The following is a 25,960-nucleotide window of genomic DNA, read 5'->3' as shown; positions in this document are numbered from 1 at the left end:
AACTTATTTTTTCTTTTTCTAGATCAATTACTAACCTCACTGGATCAAGTCCCAAAACTCTGGCATGTATTTTGGGCAAATTATGCCCCCTTTTGGACTTTGAAAATTCTGGTTAAAGTTTTACATGCAAGTTACTATCTCCAAAACTAATGCAGATATTGAATTGAAACTTCTCATGTGCCTTCGGGGTTATAAAACTAGTTGATAGCAGCAAGTCCCATAACTGATATGCATTTTGGTCAAATTATTCCCCCTTTTGAACTTAAAACTCTTTTGATATTTAACTTTTTTGGGTAATATTTTCCTGCTTCTGGGTCAATATTTCGAATAGTCGAGCTTGGCTGTCTTACGGACAGCTCTTGTTTATGTGTTTCGCTACAGACTTGGCCTAAAAACAATATTAGGAAGGATAAAATCAGAATGATGACAAAATAATTTTTGAAAATGACTTTTCATTATTCCATAGAATTTGACAAAAAAACCTGAAGGGAATGCCAAGGAGAAGACAGTGGAGTTGCCTAGCGAAAAGTTTCATAGTCTAAAGAAAGAATGAATTTTATAGCACTTTTATTATGTTCACTCTGTGGTACTTGAACTTTGTTTCTTAGTCTTACAAGACTTCAGTCTGAGAAAAATCCTATAGCAACAGTCGTTTAGCATCACAATAATGTGGAGTAAGCTAGGCTATAAATTTATGTTAATTCACAAAAATGTTCCTGGAACTGGGATAATTTTTGCCAATTATTTATATTTATACTCATGTATATTGTAACTGTGTTGTTTTCTCTTTGATTTCCTCTTTATTTTGCAGGGAATTATGGTGATACATGTATATTAAAAAAATAAAACGTAATTGGTTATTTGATATCAGCGCCATTATAAGAGTAATACGTTTCCAGTAAAATATCATTTAGCATTATCGACGTTGTTCAGACAATTTGCTCATAGTCTGTATAAGAAGAGTTATAAATTATTATCACGCTAGTATTGTTTGGTACCATTTTGAAGCAGTCATGAAAACTAACTTTGAAATTGTTGGAAAAATTTTAGTCAAGTGCTCACGAGATATAAAAAAAAGGTGACAAAAATGTCTTAAGAACCCATTGTACATGTATGTCTAATATGAAAAGAGTGAAAGTGCTGCTTCACATAGTGCATTAATCTGGCTACTGACTAGATAATCTTTTACTAATTTCTTTATAATCATTTATCTTGTATATTCTTGGACTGTAGCAATGTTTTGAGAAGGAAAGGGACATAATCATACAAAATTTGAATAGCCTCAGGAGTTTTCTCCTGTGAACAAAACATGGGGTCTGAACACAGACTTAATAGTGCATGTATAAGACAAGCGAGAATTAAAAAGAAAGGGTATGCATTCTGTTATTCTTACTTCTGTAAAATTGGATTGTTTGTTTGTTAGAATGTTAACAGTTAGTTCTAAGTGCTATCACTCTTGCTTTTGATATATGAGCCGTGCCATGAGAAAACCAACATAGTGGGTATGCGACCAGCATGGATCCAGACCAGCCTGCGCATCCGCGCAGTCTGGTCAGGATCCATGCTGTTCGCTAATAGTTTCTCCAATCCCAATAGGCTTTAAAAGCGAACAGCATGGATCCTGACCAGACTGCGCGGATGCGCAGGCTGGTCTGGATCCATGCTGGTCTCATACCCACTATGTTGGTTTTCCCATGGCACGGCTCATATTTATTATATCTTACAGATTGCCCAAAAGAAGACATACCATGTCAAGAAGACATTGTATCATTAGACGCCATAAAAACACTTCATAAACAGATTGATGATGATGAAAGTGGAAATATCGATAAAAATGAAAGCAAAGAGGTTTGTATTTGTGTTGTACTAAATTCTATGAAAACTTCAGCAATAAATGAACATGATTGAATGGGAAGCATAATGAGCTCTAAGTAAAGTCGGGTACTCCGGCATCTATTCTTTAATATCAACATATTTCTTTGACCAAATTCCTTCCATCAGACGATAAATTTTCACCAAACTTGGTCAGAAGTCGCTTTGCATGTTCAGAAGGTTTCGCACCAGTGTACACCAGGATTGCCAGAGATAAACTATAGTAATATAACTTCTTTTTAAAAAAAAATGATCAGCTTTGGATGTCTTTTAAGTTTATTCATTTTCTAAGTGTTAACTTTATCAGGTGAGCCATTAAGTACAAACTTTGCTCTCTAGTTAAGATTTTCTTCTGTGTGATATTTGGTTGAAACCATTGATTACACATGTGAGTAATGAATTTTTAGACGTAATGTTTTATCAATCTGAAACTTCTCAGAATTTTGAATGAAGAAGTTTTGAAAATATGGGAAATGAAATTTACTGCATTCTCTATTTATAGGAAAATATTTATATTTGAATTCCTAGTAATTGTTTGTGATAAATTGGACAGTTTCCTGATATGTTTATCAAAGATCTAGATCACTCTTTGTCACTTAATGTGTTTGTCCTGTTCTGTATAAAAGTTTTACTGCCAGGCTGGTTGGGTCCGGAGTTTTAGTTTTTTAGCTCATCTGATTTTTTGAAAAAAAATGATGAGTTATTGTCATCACTTGAGCGGTTGTCGGCGTCGGCGTCGGCGTCGGCGTCGGCGTTGCCTGGTTAAGTTTTATGTTTAGGTCAGCTTTTCTCCTAAACTATCAAAGCTATTGCTTTGAAACTTGGAATACTTGTTCACCATCATAAGCTGACCCTGTATAGCAAGAAACATAACTCCACCTTGCTTTTTGCAAGATTTATGGCCCCTTTTGTACTTAGAAAATATCAGATTTCTTGGTTAAGTTTTATGTTAGGTCAACTTTTCTCCTAAACTATCAGAGCTATTGCTTTGAAACTTGGAATACTTGTTTACCATCATAAGCAGACCATGTACATCAAGAAACATAACTCCATCTTGCTTTTTGCAAGAATTATTGCCCCTTTTGGACTTAGAAAATCAGTTTTCTTGGTTAAGTTTTATGTTTAGGTCAGCTTTTATCCTAAACTATCAAAGCTTTTGCTTTAAAACTTGCAACACTTGTTCACCATCATAAGCTGACCCTGTACATCAAGAAACATAACTCCATCCTGCTTTTTGCAAGATTTATGGCCCCTTTTGGACTTAGAAAATATCAGATTTCTTGGTTAAGTTTTATGTTTAGGTGAACTTTTTCTCTTAAACTATCAAAGCTATTGCTTTGAAACTTGCAACACTTGTTCACCATCATAAGCTGACCCTGTAAAGCAAGCAACATAACTCCATCCTGCTTTTTGCAATAATTATTGCCCCTTTTGGACTTAGAAAATAATTTTCTTGGTTGAGTATTATGTTTTAGTATACTTTTCTCATAAACTATCAAAGCTATTGCTTTAAAACTTGCAACAGTTTTTCACCATCATAAGTGGACACTGTACATCAAGAAACATAACTCTATCCTGCTTTTTGCAAGAATGATGGCCCTTTTTAGACTTAGAAAATCATGGGTAGGACAATATTTCTATTATACAAAAAAAATCAGATGAGCGTCAGCACCCGCAAGGCGGTGCTCTTGTCTAACTTTACAATTTTTCCAATAAGTAACACACTAGCTCTTGTACATGTCAGATCAGTCTCCCATACAGTCATACAGAGTTATCATTCATCTACTTGAGCTGCCGGAATTAGGGGTGGGGAGGGATTATCATTTCTGTTTCTTTTTAAAGTAATTGTAACGTACACAAGCTAACACTAAATGAAATTTTTGGGTAAAAACTATGGTAATTTGAATATTTTTCACATATACGCAGTTTCAAAGCTATTTAGATTACTAGTATACTTCACAGGTTTGAGAAACTGATATTTTATCAATATTTGTTGACAAGCTTCTGAAGCAAATACTATTACCTGAGAATGATTAGAAAGTATCTACTGAATCTGATATACCGGTACATCATCATTATGCAAAACATTTAGATGAGAAATAATGCTATATTTGGGGCAGTTACTAATACTATGAAGACTACTGCGTGCTCATTTCTTAAATGAAAATTTGCCTTTCTCCAGAAATAGAATTTATGTTTATATATTGTGTGTTATTACGCAAATGATATATGATGGGGAAAATCTCTGGAGAAATTGGCTGGAGAATAAAGCATAAGTTAATTGCCGTAAATATTAATAAATGATTGGCATTGTTTAAATAATAAAACAGTACTGGTAATTGCAAAAATATCTCTTTGACCTACATTTCAAAGAAATTCTGTTTTTCATTGAAAGGCATTTAAGGTGCTTGTATTGTACATTAGAACCCTTATTTTCTGTACATTTAGTTAAGACTTTTGATCATAATAAAAAAAACTTAATGAATTTGCATCAGATTTGGTCAGAGGGATCCTGTGATTAAAGCGTTCCTTAAGAAGTGAAATTACTTGATACAGTTACATGTACGTTATATGGCGAGTATCTCAAGTCCAAGTCTTAGTTATGTAATTAGGTGCTGACAAGACTGAGGAAAGATACAGAATTATGCTATAAAAATAAAAAGTAGTAGATTTTCAATACAACAGATTGAAAACTATAAAGAGATAAAATATAGGGTCTCCAGACCCTGGTTGCTGACTTCAGATCACATTATCCTTTGCTGCTGTTGGTTTAGAAACCCCGCAGAGGGATGTCTGATGAGATAAAACCTGAAAAAAGAAAACCCCACTGAACAATTAGCTTGCTGAATTTCTAAAATGGACTAGTCCATCATTCACTTCGGGCAATACCATTTATTATTTGAATGGGTGTTCACTGAAAATTAACTGGCTGAATAGCGAACAGAATCACTTGCTGCCAGCATGCTAAAGGTTAAACAAATATAAGAGACAAAGTCATTGTAATAAATTTCAAGTCCATCACACAAATACCACTTAGATGACTATAAAATGTCTTCAAGAGTGGTCAGTATATTTTCTTGAAAAAATTAAATAGATGGGTGGGTATTAGCATGTAGTGGTTTTAGAGTATCCAAGAAAAACACATGATTGAATTAAACATATTTCTCAAGCTGTCTGTGTCAAATAGCAGAAAAATGGTAGTTGCCTGGTATTGTCTGAAATATGGTCTTGTAGGTAATTTCCCCAGAGAGGTTTTGCAGAGAGAAAAAACTGTTGTGGAAAACAATTAAATGGCAGCTGTTTAATTTGACTGGACATTAGCCACAATTTATAAGGGTCAGGACGCTATAATTGTTAAAATGTAGGAGACTGTAGTTGGTGAAATGTTGAGCGATGGATACGGTCAGGATTGACTTTTTGTTTATCCACAGGTCAGCCAGCCAATTTGTACGAATAGAATACATTTTGGTCTAGGAAAAGTAGCCCTGGAACTATAAAACACAGAATGATATTGATCAACCCAAGAAATCTGGACTAATAGATTTGTTAGACTGACAGGCTTTTAGCTGTCAAAAGCCAACAGGGACCTTTCCAGATGAAATCACTTTGTTTTGTTCTCATTTGACATGACTGCAAAACAGCATTTAAATATTGTTAAATTCTCAGTGGTCAGTTCTGTCACTGGAAGACTTGATTTTTCTCTTTGTAGGAATTGTGGAAGGTGTCAGTTGCTTACAGAGATATCCCTTTTTTTCATGTGGGAGTTTTAAGTTGTCATTTAAGGTTTAGCAGTGTATCACAAAACAACAGAAATTTTTAGTAAATGAACAACATCTTGACAAACAACTTATCTGTCCAATACATGCTTTACTATTCTGTCCATAAAAATGGATACATTAAATATTCTAAAGGAGTTGCCCCCCTTTAAAAAAGAATGCCATTTGTAAAGAAATAAATGTAAACAATTGTCAAAAACGATGTTTTACATAGATATGTTACATTTAAACACTGGTACGTTATTGCAAATGCATTAAAACAAAGAAACGTAACAGCTTTTTAAAAATGGTGAGTTTTTAAAGGCGCTGCACTGTCTAGAAGTGTGGCCCATTGATTCATGCAGTCTCTTTTCGGAAATCAATACATATATGCGTAAATTGACAATGGTTTTATAGAATAATATACATGTTTTATATGCTGTTTAATTTTCATGTAAAACAATGCTTTCTTTCTATGATTTGGTGATGTTCAAACTTTTTTCTCCGAAACATGGACCTAACTCTTACCTACAGTGGTATAGCTAGCTACTCATGTGCACCAGAGCTTACAATTGAATACAAAGAGCAGAGTAAAATTGTTTCTGATTTGAAAATTGGCAATGGGTAGAGTTTGAAAAACGCTTAGTTTTGCTCTTGCAGGTGAAGGTTTTGATAATCATATAGATTTTCATTTCATGCCATCAAATATAATATTATGTCTGCAAAAAACATTTTTTTAAAACAAAATGGCAGTGCTTGAATTCTGGTGTCACCATGTTGACCGTTCAGATGTTGAAAGTGGCGGACTGAATGCACACCCTTTACTTTTTGATAGGTTCGAAGATAAGATACTTTCATTCCATTGAGATGATATCAGTTCGGCCATTTTGAGTTTAGATTTTATCATATCATTCATGAGTTTCATTCTTTCCTGTTGTCAGCAGAAGTGCAGATAATGAAATCTTAGTATATCATTGTTATTCAATAGTAAGCGCAGACCAACTATTAATTAGTTTGTTACTATATTTAGCAGAGATAAATCCTGATAATTAATTGAATCACATTTATTGATATTTATAACTTTCATTCCTTGTTTCATTCATTTTCTTGTTTTGTAGTTGACAGATTTTTTGGTCAAATATAATCAAGAGATACAAAATGTGTCATTTTATCAGGTGAACTGAGTTTGCACCCAATCTGATCCTTTGTGAGATGAATTTTTTTTCCACACCCCTTACCATAACTAACATGTTGAATTGTACTGGGTGATAAGAAGAATCGAAAAACTATTAATATGAGACTTATTGTACACTAAACTTGGTGATAAATTTTCTGCCATGTGGTATTTCAAAGTTTCTGAGCGGACAAGTGGTCTAAAAACTGTCAACGGTGGAATTGGAGAAAAGAAAAATGTAATAAGAAATGAGTCTTTAGAGGAAACGGGATTCTTTAAAAAAAATTTACAGTGAAACACCTGCTTTTTGTTGAATTTCCAATTAAGTCTCTTCTTTTACTTTCATGAAGGAATTTCTCTGCTTCACAGAATTAACCACAAGGTTACTAATGTTCCACCACTCCTCCATGTGGAACTCAGTAGGTAGAGCATTGGTCTACAGATCGTGGGATCGTGAGTTCGATTCTCGGGCGGGGCGTATGTTCTCCGTGACTATTTGATAAACGACATTGTGTCTGAAATCATTAGTCCTCCACCTCTGATTCATGTGGGGAAGTTGGCAGTTACTTGCGGAGAACAGGTTTTTACTGGTACAGAATCCAGGAACACTGGTTAGGTTAACTGTCCGCCGTTACATGACTGAAATACTGTTGAAAAACGGCATTAAACCCAAAACAAAACAAAAAAAACCATCCTCCGTGTGGAACTCCTCCATGTGGAGAAGTTGCTACTTACTTGCCTTATCAGAATTTGGTAATCCAGACACACTGATTGACCAGTGTCATTTCTGTAACAGTTGATATATCTGATAAAAAAAATACGACCAGTTCAAGAAGCTTTAGAACTCTGCAGTATAGTGTATGATAAAATTTAAAGATTACGAGACTTCATCCAACTTTTACTTAATGACCACATTTAAGGTAGTGGACCCCTAATGATATTCGGCAATTTCCTTACAATAACTTATTCTCCCTATGTTATTATGTCTCCCACCACACACTCACAGTGGTGTGGGAGAGATATTGATTTACTCCTTTCTCTGTGTGTGTGTGTGTGTCACAAATCTTGTCCGCACTTTAAGTTGAACATTTCTCATCCGATCTTCACCAAACTTGAACAAAATTTGTTTGACCATAAGCCCTCGGCCAAGTTAGATAACTAGCCAAATCGGCCCAGGCTCTTTGTAATTATGGCCCTTGGACATAGTTACTGACACTACCAATACAGCATTGTAGACCGGTTACTCCAACATGTGAATTCATACCAATAGGCCACAAACAGTATACAAAGACAGACTTACTATTCAGATGATTTCATAGGCAGTTGTGGGAGACATGCGGTTTTCTCAAAAGCACCTCTAGTTTTAACTGATTAACCGGATGTTTGTGACCTACATTATTTAGCAACCGGAGAATACCGAAATAGCATTAGGAGAATACGTAATAGAAAATGAATACGGGCTTACTACCAAAGTGTTGTTTGTTTGTATGATGCCCACAAATGACAAAATATAGTCATTTCCCTTAAGATTCATTTGCATGCTCTGTATGTTGGAAAATTCTTTAGTTTGACACAATTATAATGATGCCTTTTTCAGTCTCACTGTCCCTTTACTTTTTATGTTTAATTGGCCAGGAGATTTATGTTAATATGGAAAATATTTTCATTTGTTATCATTTGAAGTATTTGTTTTGGCAATGTGTATTTAAATGTAATCATTTTATCCAGCATGTTGTCTGTTTGTATTGGTTTATGTCCCGAATATTTAACAAAGTTTAATAATAAAGGTGTCATCATTTTAGTAACATCTTGTAACTTAAGTACAAATAATCTACAATAATTGCTGTCTGTTTAAAAGCATATGAAATTTTGATATTGATCTGGAGGCATGTCCCTTTAAAGAGAAATGAAGGAGAAGACGTGTTCCAGGAAAGGTGGCATCGTTGCAGTTCTGTTCATAATACTTTAATTTCCTGTCAGAATTAGTATTGAGCTCTTTATTCAAATTTCAAACTTCCGAAGCAATTTTCCATTTATAGAAGGTATGATGTACATGTAAAGATTGAACAGACTGTAAAGTGAACTATTTTATTCAAATAAAGCTATTGTCAGTAACAGTCTAGACTTTATTTTTCAGTTTTTCCGAGATGAATTACAGAACACAGATGGTTTTGAAAGACAGTCTATATTCCACGGTCACGATGATAAAATTAGCGTTGCAGATCTCTGGAATGCATGGAAACGATCAACTGGTTTGTTTTTTTCCTGATTGCCTGGCAACATTATTTTAGATGTCTGTGACACAAGATATTTCCTTAATTGGGTATAAAGACAGGATAGATTAAGCATGATAATATATTAAATAGTTGCCAGTTTGTGGAAACATTGTATAGTTTAAGTCACAGGAATAAGAAGTATGTAAGTTCCAAGAAAACTGTAAACATATTTCACCTACAGAATAAATCAAACAGATTCTGTGTCAAGGTAAATCTACTCAAAAGTAGATACAATTTACATTCACCTCATAGTAGAATCTTTTAAATGTCTTAGGTGCTGTCAGACATTCTACCTGAATTAGCATCAATGGATGACATGCCAAGTTGCAGACTAGGAAGCTTGACTGGGCATCCAATAACTCTAAATAAAAATGCTTCTTAAAAAAGTGGCAAAACAGATTTTTAAATAGAAAGCAAAACTTTAGTGACATTTTAAGAAAAAAGTGGTTGAATGCATTTCAGAATGCAGAATCGGTGCATAAAAATTTAAATATTTTCTTAAAGTAAGAAGAAAATCCAACATGTATCAAAAAAGTAAAACATCTGTTTCAGATATTAAGATCTTAAGACATCAGTTTTAAAATATAAGAGGATTTTGCCATTGTATTTCAGTGTATAACTGGACTGTAGATGATGTTGTAGAATGGTTGATATGGTCAGTAGACCTGCCGCAGTATGGTCAGTTGTTGAAGGATAAACACATCAATGGATCATACTTGCCAAGGTAGGACTAGGAAGCAAACATTGTCATACACTAAATTGAACTAAAGCCAGATTCCTCCCATAATCACTCGAACAGGAGCACAGCCTCTGGCCGAAACAGTTTGCCACAGCGATCCCTAGGAAAGGGAATTTTGAGAGTGACATTTTTTTGTCCCTAGGAAAAGGAATTTTGAAACATCTTTCATCTCTAGGAAAGGGTTTTTTGAGACGTTCTTTTGTCCCTGGGAAAAGGAATTTTGAGACATTCTTTCGCCCCTAGGAAGGGAATAACGAGACTTTCCTTTGCAGAAAAATTAAACAATCCCAGTGTCATTATAACAACAGATTCTGGTGGGCTTTTAGTCAGGTTGCCTGTCAAATATTTCTCTTTGGCCAAATTTTACACTATGCGTGTGCAAAGTGTAATGAGGAAAGATTGAAGTTAGATTTGCCACCCAAGAAAATCTTTTCAACTTCTTTTCGTTCCTATTGCGCATTAGCGGTTTTAACGTAAAGAAATTTTGTAAACCTCTTTTTTCGGAATTTTATGCATAAGTCCAGTTTGCGAAACTAATCAGTTCGCAATTACTTGATGAAATAAAATGGCTGAATGACTCTGAATACATTAAATTTTGTCAAAACATGATAAAAATAAGTGACTGAAAGGCCATGATTTCTATGCATTGTAGTGAGTAAAGTTCATGGCCCTATATGGAGAATAAAACTCATGAAATGGCTTAAAGAGAATCATTTCAAACATTTTGTTCGCTATTTTGTAATGCAAAGTATTTCATATAATTGATTGAACTTTATTTCCTGAGGATAAATGTACAGTATTGATTTTGACGTTAAATGTATACGGTTTCTTGATAAAATCAGTAGCTAGGTTATTACATGGTATAACAAATAAAAAGTTACCTGATCTACGATCAAAATAATATCAAATTCCATGAAATTTAATATTGATGAAATTAAAACAACAACAACAACAAAAAGAAAAAAAAAACAGACTAAATTTTTGCATTTCAAGGAACTTTAAAGAAAGAAAAAACAGAGAGTAGTTGTGTTAAAATTTTTCTTTGAGTGTACAAATTTAAATATCAAAAGTACTATCAAGTCATCAATTTTCACGGGGTCTTATTATGTCTGTTGATTTTGTCTTGTCCATCAGTCTGTCTGTCTGTCTGTAATAAAAGTTTGTCTGGACTAGCCGTCTGAAACTACCGGTGGGTTTTCAATTAACTTTGTTCAGATGCTGAATACCATTATTATCATGATTATAAACTGGTTTGCATATTCTTTGCATTTTTTTGGGTTGAAATGCATTTTAGAGGGTATTGTCACTTCTGTTTTTAGATAAGTTAGATTGCATCATTAAAGGGGGGTAATTAAATTACAAAAATATTAGATTTGGTATCGGTTAACCATATCTAAAAAATAAGTGTGTTTTGAATCAGATTATCAGTCTGCACAGTCATGTACTGTTTTTTAGTTATTTAGTATAATATTCAGAGTTTCAGTTAAATTTCCTTTACAATGTATGTCAAAAAAAAGATGAAGCAGCTGTCCAAATAGAAAACATGAATGACTATATGATAAGAAAAGTACTATGTTGAATATTGCAATGAACTTGCTCAGTTTGAGTCATAAAGGGAGGTAATAGAACACAGTAGATTACTATGTTAATCAGTAGACAAATTCTTGACACTTTAATCAAATTAATGGACAAAATACAAGATATTAGTATTTACTATTTTCTTATTTATAAAAATCTGTCTGCAACATTTTACACCAGCCCTTTTTTTATGGTTTTGGGGAAGGGTGGTTGGTCCTTTTAGAAGGGGAAATTTGCGTTGTAAAATACCAAATTGGGGAATTTTTTATATATATAAAAAACAAACAAACACAGATTGAGTAAGATCAAGGCCTCCCCTGGCTGTTTCACACTTTTAGCCATGACTTAAGCCAATTGCAAAATCTTGGGACCATTTCATACCCTAAAGTGCCAGAATTAGAAGCCATTATTTTTTTTAAATCTCTATTTCATTTTATACTTTAACCAAGCAATTTGCCCTTGGACCATTTCATCCTACTGTTGAAAAACGGCGTTAAACCCAAAACAAACAAACAAAACCATTTCATCCTAATATCACATTGAATCAAAAATAGTTTTTAATCTTGTCATTAAAATGTTTAAATCATTTTTCAAGAACAATTTCAAAGCTAAAGTAATTGCTCAATGTATGAAATTATTCCTTTAATAGTTTGCTATTTTTGAATTATCTCCCTTTAATGGGCATTTTTCACTACTTAGATGTTTATAAAGCATTATTATTTAGTTCTTTATTTTTGACCTTTGTATTTCAGACTTAAACTAAGGTCATTTATCAAAAATAGAGTTGTCCTTTTTATATTTTATGACTTTTAAAAAGCTTTTTAAATACTTTTATTTGCATTATATATAAATCTCAATTTACAATCTAGTCCATACATATTACTGTATAGTGAAAATACCACCTAAAGGTATGATTAGCACTTTGATTTGAAGCACTTGGGAGGTGCTTTATAAAATTAATCACGGTGTATCAATGCTTTACATTGGGCACCTGAAACTGCTTTAGTTCATTTGTATCTCAAACTTTCTTCACTGAAATTTAACGAACGCGAGTGAAATGTTGGGCGGACCGAAATATTTACGCATAGACTGAAATGAACGCGATTGAAATCTTCGCTTCGATTGAAATAAACGCGACCGCGACTGAAATCATTTCACGATCGCGCAAATTATTTGTGAGCCATTCGACTTAACAATATTTCCAGATTTTTTTTGTTAATTACTTCCGCGAATCGGCTTGTTATTAGATAAATATATCCGCAAATCGGATTGTTGTAGATAAATATATCCGCGAATCAGAAAATCTGGAAAGGCTTTTCTTTGGAAAGGGAAATTCCCGATGACCGACGCTAACGGTAATATCTGAGATGTTCCGATTGTGGCGTTTCTAGAAGCGGTGTTTAGAACGCATATACATTCAGACCTATTAATCCATCGGCGGCGGTGGAAATTTTCGCTGATAAAAACGACTTGCAATTGGGGAATTTTTTTGTGCAGTTGGGGATAAAAGTATATTATTATGCCTGGGGAATGGGGCCGAATTTCGGCCCCAAATTCGGCGTAAAAAAAGGGCTGTACACAAAAGGATTATAACCCTTGAAGGGCACCTACTTTGTCAATTTAGATATATATATTTTTCTAAACAACATTTGTTCCATTTGCAAAGCTTCCTTTTTTTGCAGGACATTGCTTGTATTGTTTGCATTATTCGATTAAAGTAATAAATTTCAAATGTTTGTTAATAGCCTGAGGAATTTTCAAAATATGTAATCTAAATATTTTGCATGTGAATTGATAAATGCCAATATAATGAATTAATTTTTAACTCAAATTAACAATTGTTTTCAATTATTAAATGTCATTTAAGATTAGGTACATATAGCTGTTTCCCATAAACAACCATTACAGTTTATCTAGCCAATCAGGTTTTCACTCATTGGTTTATTATTCCCTATTAGGTGAATCCATTAAGTAGATCATTTCAAATTATTGTCTTATTTGACCAAGAAAATTAGTTCAGTTTTGCATGGAAGTTGTAACCATTGCTGTTTTAAAACTTTAATTGGTTGAAAATTGTAATAAAATAATTAAGTTACATAAGTCCTGCCAACTAATGGCCCTTGTTCAGTTTAATAGATGTCGAATAGTAGAGCACACTGTCTTATGGGTAGGTCTTGTTATAATTCTACTCTTATTATGAGGCTATCATTTTGATTGAATTAAGGCCTTTTGAGAAATTTATAAAAATTATCTTAACTGTGAAGCCTGTAGTGCAGACTAAATATTTTTCCAGTGGCAAAATTTACCTTGAACCTACGGAACAAAGAAGTTACACATATCATAATTAGTTAATTGATTGACAGTGGCACAGTTCTTCTCATAAGTCTTTGAAACTGTGTCATTTTAAAAATGTGTTGGAAAAAAGCTTAATGCTTAAAACCAGCAGTGTACGAAGTTCAGATTTGAATCCACTGGCCCGTTCGGGCTACCAGATTGGAAATTTTCCAAGCCCGACACCAATTTCACTAGCCCGAACTTTAATACCTTAAAATACATAATTTTTGCACCATATAACATTTTGTTTTACAGACATCTCTATGCATGTTTGAAGTAATAAAAAAGACATACAGTACATGTTTGCCATGTTTTTGAAAAATTTTAACTCTAAATACTCCAGTCCAGATCAGCATCGTCAGAGTCCAAAAGCATCGGACATGACACTCCTTGCCAAAACAAAATCTAAACTGTTACGCCCGATTTTTTAGGATCCGCACTGGCCAATTACTGCAATTGGGACTGTTGACAATTTGCAAGATGTAATAACGAGTGCTGAATACACATTTACACACACGCTGATAGCATAATTTAAGCTCCGCCTACTGCAGGTACTTGTGAGATTTTCGCGAGAAGTATGAAAGCTAATCAAATTATCCGTTACGCTAGAGGTGATTGTATTCAGCCAATTAGCGCTGCAGTTACGTCTTTGACACTGTGTTTGATTGTCAACACGTGAGAGTGCAAAACCAACAATAATTCCATAAGCGTTTCTCAGTCTGGATGCAGTACTCGTTTAATTAGCAAGATTTTCTAAACAAATTAGGAAAATTCGGTAGCCTGGTCGGGCTTGTACCTGTGGAAAATTGGTAGCCCGAGCTGAAATTTGGTAGCCACGGGCTGTCGGACTATTGCAAATTTCGAACACTGAACCAGTCTAAAATTTTAGGCCAGTAATTACATTCAATGTTTTTATATAGTATATATTATTTACATACAGTTGGTTTCAAATCCTGTTTGATACAATAATTGTTTTTATAAAGGGTGAAAACACTGTTAAAAATTAATACAATATTCTATACAAGCTTATTACAGAGGTTTAAAGCGGGTTTTTGCAAAACGATAAGTTTAATGAAATAACAGTAACTTAAGATTGTCACAGAATGCATGGTTTTATGTAATTATGCATCAACAATTCAACATATTAACAGGTGTAGCAGATTTTGAGACATTTCAAACCAGTATTTGTCACTGAATCTTTGTTTTAGACATTTTCAACTGAGCTAGTTCTTGAGATTATTCCAACCAGGTCTTATCACTGTGTAAGCTTTTTGTCATATTTATCACTAGTACTCTTCACTAAAGTAGTTCTGAGATTTTTCCAACCAGTATTTATATATATAAATTGGGTTTTAAGGCATTACTAACCAGTGCTTTTTATTGACACTTTCACCAGTTTATTATCACTTAACAGCTTCTTGAGAGATTTTTAAGTATAACTGGATTGATTCTTAAGGCATTTCCATCTGGTGCTTGTTTGACTGAACAGGTTTTTAAGACATTTTTTCAAACAGTACTTTTTGCTGAACTGGTTCATATGAAGACATTATTAACCACTACTTAAATTTGAGCCAGTTCTTATTACTGAACTGGTTCTTGTGACATTTTAAACCATTTCTTTTCTCTGAACTGATTCCTGTGACATTTTAAACCATTTCTTTTCTCTGAACTGATTCCTGTGACATTTTAAACCAGTTCTTATCACTGAACTGATTCCTTTGACATTTACCACTGAACAGATTCCTGTGACATTTCAAAACAGTTCTTATCTCTGAACTGATTCCTGTGACATTTTAAACCATTTCTTATCTATAAACTGGTTCATGTGACATTTTAAACCAGTTCTTATCACTGAACTGATTCCTGTGACATTTTAAACCACTGGCTCATGTGACATTTTAAACCATTTCTGGTTCTTGTTTCATTTTAAACCAGTTCTTATCACTGAACTGGTTCCTGTGACATTTTAAACCATTTCTTATCACTGAACTGGTTCCTGTGACATTTCAAACCAGTACTTTTCACTGAACTGGTTCCTGTGACATTTCAAACCAGTTCTTATTACTGAACTGGTTCCTGTGACATTTGAAACCAGCTCTTATCACTGAACTGGTTCCTGTGACATTTTAAACCAGCTCTTATCACTGAACTGGTTCCTGTGACATTTTAAACCAGCACTTATCACTGAACTGGTTCCTGTGACATTTTAAACCAGCACTTATCACTGAACTGGTTCTTGAGACATTTGCAATGAGTAGTTACCAAAGAATTTGTTTTCAAGACATTTGACATTTGCAATCACTTCTGATGGGTTGTTAATCTACCAGTAATAATACAGTTTGGGCTGACATATCTTAACCTGTCTAGTCAATGGCTAATTACACAAATAATGACAACATTATTGAGCTGACTGTCATCATTAATGAATCTTCAGACTGATTGATTATGCATCTGTTTATTAATCACTTCACATAAAACTAATTGTTTTTTTTTTGTTGAGGCTTCAAAGTTACTTTCTATTTTCCATTATACTCAGAACTTCAAAGAAAGTTCCATTCACAGAGAGTGCAGTTATCTTGTGTTTGAGTATGCCAATGCCATGAAAAATCTTAAATGAACATCAGCTACAAGAAATGTGCTTTTGAGGAAAGTTGTCATTCTTCAGAAAGCTGGCTTATCAGAATTCAGCTTTATGGTACAAGTGCAGAGAAGTTATGCATCATAAATGCACTATATATTGTTGCTTTTTTAAATAGGTATTCAGTGTTTTACACAGGGAAATTGGTTTATCTTTTTTGGGGAAATAATAAAAAATGTGAAATTAGTAAAAAATTAATGCGGCTCAAAAATGTGTCTTATTTTTAAAACTGATGAAATTGTCTGCCTTTGGTGATTTCTTACTCATGAAATTACCAGAGGTGATGCTTCGCAAATATTACTGAAAGACACTGAAAAAAGATAAATTTCTGCATATTGATTTTGTGCATTCAAATATTAAAATGTCTGCATTGAAATGTGATGAAGACTGGATTCATTTGTCTAGCTTTCATAATCCAGACTACCAATTTGTTTAACTGTACTTGTCTGTACCGAAATTTTAAGTTCTCAGAATAGGTTGTAAACAAAATATTATTGGAATACTGTCATATCAGTTCTTCCCATAGGACTCAAACTGTACTGTATTTATCTTTGTATATGAATATTTTCTCATAAATATCATTCAAGAAAGTTATGAGGAACATAAACATTATGAGATAATGCACAGAAAAGTAAATAATAACAAGCTGGGTTCGATAAAGTGGTATGTAAAAAGTAAATTCTTTGTTTATGAGGCGTAAATCTTTTCTCAGAGAGTCTGGCATTTTTATATGCGATTGATATAATTGTTTTTGTTATGTCTTTCTATAGTGATCTGTTTTTGTATCTTGCAAATAAAATATTCTTTAAATATTATGAAAAACTGGAAAGTCGTATCTCAGAACCTGTAGTTGTGGTTGGGCTCCTTTGTGGTCAGGCTGTTGAAAAAAATGTAGTACTGTATTAAGAGGATGGCCGCAAAACATATGTCTTGAATAGCTATGAAAAAAATAAGGTTTTGGTCCAAAATCTGGATCTGACTGGCTGATTCAGAGCAATTTTTGAAATTGACCAATGGCAATGTAGCATTGTGAGGTTGGTTTCCAAACACAGTTTTATAACATTGGGTATATATGTGATATTGGATGTACAATGTGATTATCCTTCCTGGGTCAGTAGTAGAACATAACATCTGTACATCATTAGTATCATGTATAAAGTAATGCTGCACAGTGTGGTTTACTCTGCATTCTTGTTACAATAATTGTGTGTTTGGTGAATATTACTGCACTAGCTTATCTAGGTCAAGGTTGATACTAATAGATGTTAATTGCTTGAAATAATCAACCACTTGTTTATATTGTGTCAGAAACATTTTGCCAGTACTCCATGTGAAACTTATCATGTATATTAAAGCTGCTGATAGATTGGTCCTGCACCAAGCCATTTATTTTGTATTTGTGCATTTTAGGATGTGAGATAGGTTCTAAGATTTTCTCTTACGGGATCTTATCTGGGGACACAGTCAGAGACATTCTAATATCTTGATCAGGTTGGACAAACATAGGGTCTGAATGCACCAACAGCCATCCCCTCCAATTTTAAGCCTGTCATCTATCATCTTTGTTTCAGGAGCAGTCTCCTGTTCCACTGTTGATAGCCTACCGTATTTTCCCGTATTAACGCCCCCGGGGGCGTTACATTTTCCAAAGAGGGGGCGTTTATTTGAGGTAAAAAAATAAAAAATGAAAATTTTTACAAAACTTAAAAACATCGTTCAAACTAGCTATAAAGTGTTTCTGTGTTGTTTAATCCCCCTAAAACGTAATTATTTGGCATCCAATTTAATGCAGTGTGTCTTTTATGCATTTAAATATGGTACCTCGTGTATTCCATGTCTGGCTTTTTGACACGCTCGCGACACTACACATTACGTCCTGACCCAAACAGCTGTGTACTCCGATAACATTTTCCTTAGTACATGCGGGTAGCTTATAGCGCAATACACAATGTCAATGGTTTGACACGCTGCTGTGCCTGCCTTTAAATTAAAAGTTCTTAAAACTGCCGAAGAAAAGGGTATATCGTAAACACATTGCTGCAAGTTTGTTTAAAGTCGGCAGGAAGCGTGTGCGCGAGTGGTGTAAAAACAAATCAAAAATGTATTTACCGTTTAATTTTCTGTTACGTACCGTACTTAGTACAAATGTTTTGGCTTTACGGTACATGGACTGTTTAAAAGTGTGTTTAATTTTTAATACATTGGACTTTAGTACTGTAAATTACTTATTATGTGGACTTATAAAAATGAGGTAGGTGATTTTTTCCCGTTCTTGTTGACTTTTTTTCCCTCCAAAATGGGTGGGGGGCGTTAATTAGAGGGGGGGCCTTAATTCGGGAAAATACGGTAATGATATCTACTGTTACAATGTGTCAGAGTGGGAAGAAGTTTAACATATGATATTGTGTCAAATGTTTATTAAATGACTGGAACGGCAGCTTTCTCATATAAGCAGATGTACTATACACAGATGTAGAAACACGATACATGTATATTTATGATGTTCCTTTTGTACTGTTCACATTTAAATTTATGGTTGTAATGAGAAAAGAACAGATTTTAAAACATCCATATACAGCTGTTTCATGCAGTTATGTTCACTGTTTGCTTCCATTGTTAAAACATAAAATAAAGTTCTTTTATCAAGTGAAATAGGACCCAGATAAAGGTTTGTGCAATACTCTCATGAAATATTTATATATTTTATGGGGTTTTTGAAATGTATATATATTTGCATTATAGCATTATGATATCTGTTCCTAGATTTTAATATTGTGAGCTTGATAGTTTTGAAACTTTCATCCTTTTAAAACATTTCATTCATCCTAAAAGTTCTGTGTATAAAATGAATTTGTATTATAAAACACCTTTGATTCCAGCAGTTTTGTGTGAAAATTTGATCATTTATTGATGTGACAAAGGTTATCGTTAACATTTTACAAATGAATGAATTCAGTGAAGAAATGTACAGTTTCAAATATACCTGGTAGCGTTTCCTGATGCAGTATATCTAGTAGTAACACTTCGTTTTTAATAACATTTGTTGTACTGGCTACCAACTAAACAATCTTTTTTCAAAAAAATAATGATCTTAAGTGACTTTTACCATCTCAGCAGAATTTTGTCCTCACTAATTTGTATCCAGTTTACTCATATCTTTTATGTGGAGGGTTGGTGGCGTAACTGTTAACAAACTTTATTTGGGGACAGGAAATTTATTCCTGATTTATGAAACAGGGGTCCTGAACTAGATCATGTGAGACCATACTTCTTATTTGGCATTGTATTACCAGTCAAGGCATGCAAATCCCTGGTTCTTTTGGCTGGTTTTTGAGATAATGAAAATACTTTTTGTATGTATGCCAAAAACTGCCAAATCCTTTTGCAACAAGCTTTGATGCTGTTCAGTTTTCACCTACCTGAATGAAACTGCATATGTCTGTATTAAATTGTATCAAAGAGTTTAAGAAAAGCCGACCCTCAGGTTAAGTAAAGATAATAAATTTGGTTTTATTTGTCTAATAAAAGTGATTTGATTAATGTACATGTCTTTGTTGTTTGCAGCTTTTGTTTTTGTAAACAATAAGATGACCTCACTGACCCCATTTTAAACAGAAGGGCTCGTCAATTACAACAGTATATTGGTGTGAAATGTAGTCATTACAGTGTCACCAGGTTGATTGCTGTGGCTGTAATTAGTATTTTGTCAGCAATTAGATAGGTCGCTGTCTAGACTAATGGCAATCTATTGTTTACTTTGACTGGATATTTATTGTCAGAGTTAAACTCTCGCATGTAATTCATGTAATTCTTGTAATTCCGAGAGTTTTAGTGTTTACAAAACAAAGTCACCATTGCACCTTAAAACACTGTTGTTTGTCCAACTTTGCATGTTGTAGCAATAGGAGGGGGTGGGGGCCACCCTGTGAACCTGTAAGTGAAATGTCATAACAGTAACAGCATTGGAAACAATTCTATAACATTAACATGCTAATAATAGAACCAGAATCTGTAAACAAACGCAAATGTGACAAAAACAACATGCTAGAACTAGTTTGTGCAGTCATCATGCCTGGAGCTACTACACCAGTGGTTTTGGCAGGTTATGTTGTAGTAAAATGTGTCTAGAATTATAAATCAGGATACTAAAAATATCATGAGATATCTGTAGAATCTGCAGTCATTAATTTGAAATTATATAATCCAATTCCATCAGTTGTGTAAAATTTCATCAAACTTATCCGAAGCTGTGTTGAATTCCACCAAACTTTATCCTGAACTTGTGTAAATTTCCATTAATTCTATCAGACTTTATCTCAAAAGTATGTCAGATTGGATTAAACTTTTTCCTAAAGTTTTGTAAGTTATTTTTTCAATTCCATCAAACTTTCTCCTGCGTTCTAGAATTCTATCACGCTTATCCAAACATTCTGTAAAATGCATTCAGACTTTATCCTAAACTTCTGTAGAATTTCATCAAACTTTGCCTAAAGTTGCCAATATTCAAAATTTAAAATACAGTAAAACAAGGTTGCAAGGAGATGAGAAAAGTGCTAGAATTTTTATAGCGATCCAAAACGAAAATAGCCAGGGAGTCCACATGAACCACTCAAGTGAGTCTGGGTGCTCAAACCATTGTTGCTGGAGAGAGTGATGTTTTGCTGAAGCAAAAAATAATATATTTTATTTTGATGACAAAATATATGGCAGCTACATTATTAGCCCTTAGCCTGCAAAATTTCTAAAATGGACTGGTCCATCATTCAATTTTGGCAGTACCATTTATTATTTGAAGGGGTGTTCATTGAAAATTTATTGACTGAATAGCGAACAGTGCAGAACATGATCAGCCTGCACGGATGTGCAGGCTGATCTTGGTCTGCACTGGTCGCAAAGGCAGAATAACTCGCCGCCAGCAGACTGAAGGTTAGACAAAACCGTTTTGTGACCCTTTAAATCTCTCACATTTTTGTAAAAATGGGTTTTCACTCGTGATTGATATTTCTGACACTATCTTTAGCAAATTTTTGTTTCAAAGTTTCTCTGTTAAAGCTTTAACCACTGAAGCTTAAAAAAAAGCAACAAGAAAAATGTTTTTCAGTTCAAATAATTCTAGTAAACATCTTGACTGATTAGATAAATTTATTCGAAGCATATCTGCAGTTTTTGTTGTTTGAGAAATAACTAGGAAGGCGGGAGAAAATCACTTTCAGACTGATTGTTTTCTACAATAAATACGGGTTATTTATACTACTAGATTAACCCTTAAAAAAAAAAAAAAAAAAAAAAAATACGGAAGACTTGTTTCATCAATGTAATGCGGTTAAATGGTGTGTTTACCAAACAGATTTGCAGAAAGAATAATAATTGTCTCACAGTTGATGCAAACAAACCTGAATTGGAAAGAAGAATTAGTGAAATCAAGTCTAGAGCTTATAATAGCCCATTTCCATCAATATTTAAAAGCTGAAACTTAATTTATGTCTGAAAAAAACAACAGATATTCAATTCCTCATTGCATTATTTCTGATGAAATTTTGCAGAGTTATCTGTGGTAATTTATGAGTGACAGAAAAAGAGAAATTTTAGCATTTTAAACTGGTAAGTCAAAATTTTAGGCTTTGAACGTTGATGCATACGCCTCCAGGTCTCATGTAAACTAAATGGTTTTAGTTTGGTCATGTATCCTATTATACAATTACTGTAGACCGGATTCAGTGTGTTTTTTGTGTGCATTTCAGTATACAAAAGACATTATTATTTTGCTTTGTTAAGAATTTGCACTTCATATAGTTGAATAAACTTTTGAATATTTCACCATGGTTTTTGAATGGTGTAAGGTTTTGCAGTGAATACTGTAAAAGCATTTAATTTCAAGGGGACACAATCATGGTTTCAGTGAAAACAGTATTTTGTTGGGATATATTTTGTGGATTTCATTATTGGAAGATAAAATTAATGAATTATGAGAATTTTGCTTGTACACTAGGATTTAATTTCGAGGATTGCATGCGCATGACTTAACCAGGAAATCCACAAAAAATAGTTCCTTACAAATATTATTGAGTTGTCAGTGTTAGTGAATCTGTTTTGAAGATTTGCACAATGATTAATGTGGAGTCATTCTTATCTCATCTTTGTGGTTGCATAATTGCATGAAATCAAATACAAACAAGTAGAAGACTTCATATTTGTGTTTTTGAGTCGGCTAAAGGCTGAAAGCCTTTTGACGAGTCCTCGCTGTTCAGCGATTCTCTAAATGGACCGAATAACACATGAAGGGATGTGATTCCATTAGATTTCTCAAATTTCAAACAGTTCACTACATGAATGAAGTTAAGTTGTGTCAATTCCCTTTGCTATGACCAATATACGATGTAATCAGATTATTCTGTCATATTTATGACTTGTAATTGTGCAATACTCGAATGTAACTCATTAAGCATAAATGTGCATTTTAAGAATTGCGCAGGCTTACAAAGCTTGCGTAACATCCAGCGAAAGACAAAAAATAGTTCCACAGGGCTCCAGATAAGATGCGTATTAGCGTACATTACGTATAGAAATAATGCAAATACGCATGTCTAATAATTTCTAAGCGTATAAAAACGTATATAAAATTACAGAAACGCACACAATGCTTTTTTAAAAACAAAATCTGAATCGTCTGGATGCGTTAGGTAACATAGCCGATCAGCCTTAATTCTCCCACATTGAATGTATACATGCATCGTATGATTTCTATAAACTTTGCGTGGGTTGAATTTTGCAGTCAGTAAACGGATAAATTATCGGAAGAAGAAGCTCTTACTGGTTTGTTTAGTTAGACTGACTGGACCAGTCCTCGCCCAGAAAAGGCATTAAAATTGCAATATTTTTATTGTAATATTATATATCAACTTCTTTGCCTCGTCAGTTCTACCCAGGCATTGCCCCATTCAAATGACCCAATTTTTAGTAAACACTTACATCCGGGACTTTGAAAACGGGCATAACACCACTATACTGTTTCCATCGTTTTTCCAGGTGGACAGGACCCATGCTCGCCCAGTGGTATATTTTTAAAAGAAAACCATTTATGTATTAAATGACAAGATAAACATTTAGTCTAATCTATCAGTATTCTCAACAACATAATTACTCCCGCAAAAAGCATGATAGTTATACAGTAGAAGTTATCAAAACGTATTTACTGTAAAAACTAATGATGCAGCATTCTTGCCCAGAAGTTATGGGTAGTGTGCAGACGAATCACAAAATTGCATAAACAACATATTTTTAATTACATTTAAATAAACTAGATGTGAAAGATGGTGGTAAAATTGTCTGTAATTGTTTTTGCCCTGGAAGCAGCATTTCAAAAACAATTTTGACAGCCCAGAGTCGACGAATATTTGCTGATATAAAATCATTATTTGATCTGATAGTTTGAAATAAACTGCATAAAAGTTCATACTATGTTTAACCTTTAGTTTTGCAACAGTTTTTAACCAATGTTTTTGAAAATATTTACTTTAAGTCATGTTTCTTTTTGGCCACTTTCACTTTTGGTTTCACTTTCCTTTTTATTTTCGTCTGCTATCGACCTTGACCGGAACCAGAAACTCTTCAAAAGTGAGGACAGAAAGTGGGACACAAAGGGTACAAAAAATAATCTTTATTACACAATCTGGCATCAAATTAAAAAATGGGCGAGCATGTGCCTGGGCGAGCATAGGTCCAGTGACTCTACTACTGATATTAAAAATGATTTTAATTCTTATTTTTCGAGAAATAAACAAATCGGCGAAACATTAAATTGTATTTTCTTGTAGTTTTTGAAATCGAAAGTAGATCGTCTATGTTTGGCTGCTTTCACGAAACGAAACAACTTTTTTATGAAAAGATTTAAATAAGAGGTAATTTAACCGTAAACTTCAATGTCAGATACTGCCAATTGCTGCTAAATGTCTCCGTATCATCACAGTGTGTAAAATATATTGTTAAATCTGGAGAAAAGTGTAATCGTATCCGGATATAATATTTTAGGTAAATATCGAGCTGTGTTATGAAATTTTAAGAAAAAAACTAAAAACAAACTGAAACTGGTAGACTATACTCTCAGTACATCAATCATTAGCTGACTCAGGCCCTTCAGGCCTTTGATTTAACTTCTCAAAAATCTCATATCCTCTTGAAAAGGTTTTTTAGGTTAAAGCAAACTTAGAAATTCAAGTATTTAACAGCTTACCATTGAAGTGCAAGTGAACTTAATATTGATTGTATTCAATGGTTTAATGCAGTGTCCTTACTGTTTCATTACAAATATTTTATGTATTTACATAGAAAAGCTTATTTCATTAATTTCAGGGTTGCTGTAAACAGTCATCATTTTATCAGCAAAGAACTTGGTATCAAGAACCCTGTACACAAGCATAAACTCTCCATTAAAGCCATGGATGTTGTTTTGTTCGGCCCAACTAAACGTGAGTAACTAAAATCTACTGAAAGCTACCATTAATTAATCAATATGTTTTAAAATTCATATTGGGTAAAGTTACTGTTGATTAACATAAATCGACCATTAAAAAAGAACTATGTTGTAAAATGTCTGCCTGGCTAGTAACAGGTAGAGTACCAGATCACAAAGAGGTTGTGAGTTTGATCCCTGTGCAAGGAAGTGTTCTCCCTGAAAATTTGACAATATGCTCTCAATATACCTCCATATAGTTGATGTGGGGATGTTTTTAGTTACTGGATGAGAACAGGTTTACACTGGTACTGAATCTAGATTTGAAACTGTATCGGCGCAAAGCTCTTGCAAAATGTCTTTTTGTTTTGATGTTTCAATTTCATGATATTCAATCGTCTTCTTGCATTGAATGTATTTATTTTTTGTTTCTAAAAAAAGCTTTTTTTGGGAAATCTACAAAATTAGAAAATGCCAAAAAAAAAACAAATGTGAGAAAATTTTCTGGAAAACACTTCCTTGAAAATGGCAAATCACTCTATAATTTCCTAGAAAGCAATATTTACATCCTGTATATCAGTTGTGTGATAACTGTTTAATGGTTTGCATGTGTCAGTTTGCAACTGAACAAGCTAGTTTCCTGTCCTGTCCAAAATTACTTTTAATATGTAGGTTGAATATTTCTTTACTAATTTTTGAGCATTTTAATTTTAATTCTAACATGATCCGATTCATTTTTCTATTAAACAAAGAAGGCAGAAAACAGTGAATTATTATACACAAATCACTGTTCTGACATCACAATTATTACGTCATGGCGTCAAACGGCATAGTGGTGCGCTGGAAAACAAACCGATTGAAAACGGGCAAATATTTAATGAATGTCGTCAAGGATGTTAGAATCGAAATAATATATCTCAGTTAGTGAATTGCTAATTAATAAATCATTGTTTGTCGTTCAGATGCGTATTATTATAATTCCATCGCATCTGAACTCCAAACAATGATTTATTCAACGACAAATCACTGGATGAGATATATTATTTCTTAAATAATTTTAAGTAATAATAGATAAAGTCTTTGACCATATTCCCAACTGCAAATTGTAATCGCTAAATAGGCAGATTTTGATGTTATAAGGAGAT

The 25,960-nt window shown here is 33.5% G+C and overlaps 1 protein-coding gene across 5 annotated transcripts in view; it reads left to right on the top strand.

The window, feature by feature from the left end:
• LOC123557717 (stromal interaction molecule 2-like) overlaps positions 1 to 25,960 on the top strand; it is a 90,134-nt gene that overhangs the window by 16,221 nt on the left and 47,953 nt on the right. For all 5 annotated transcript variants that reach the window (XM_045349358.2, XM_045349356.2, XM_045349355.2 and 2 more), the window contains exons 2-5: positions 1,727 to 1,848; positions 8,939 to 9,053; positions 9,690 to 9,801; positions 24,716 to 24,831. In XM_045349358.2, the coding sequence (XP_045205293.1) occupies positions 1,727 to 1,848; positions 8,939 to 9,053; positions 9,690 to 9,801; positions 24,716 to 24,831 (465 nt within the window). The remainder of the gene's footprint in view (positions 1 to 1,726; positions 1,849 to 8,938; positions 9,054 to 9,689; positions 9,802 to 24,715; positions 24,832 to 25,960) is intronic.

The sequence above is a fragment of the Mercenaria mercenaria genome, chromosome 5 (assembly GCF_021730395.1).
Source record: "Mercenaria mercenaria strain notata chromosome 5, MADL_Memer_1, whole genome shotgun sequence".
In the NCBI taxonomy this organism is placed as follows: domain Eukaryota; kingdom Metazoa; phylum Mollusca; class Bivalvia; order Venerida; family Veneridae; genus Mercenaria; species Mercenaria mercenaria.
This window is presented reverse-complemented; position numbering and strand designations above follow the sequence as displayed.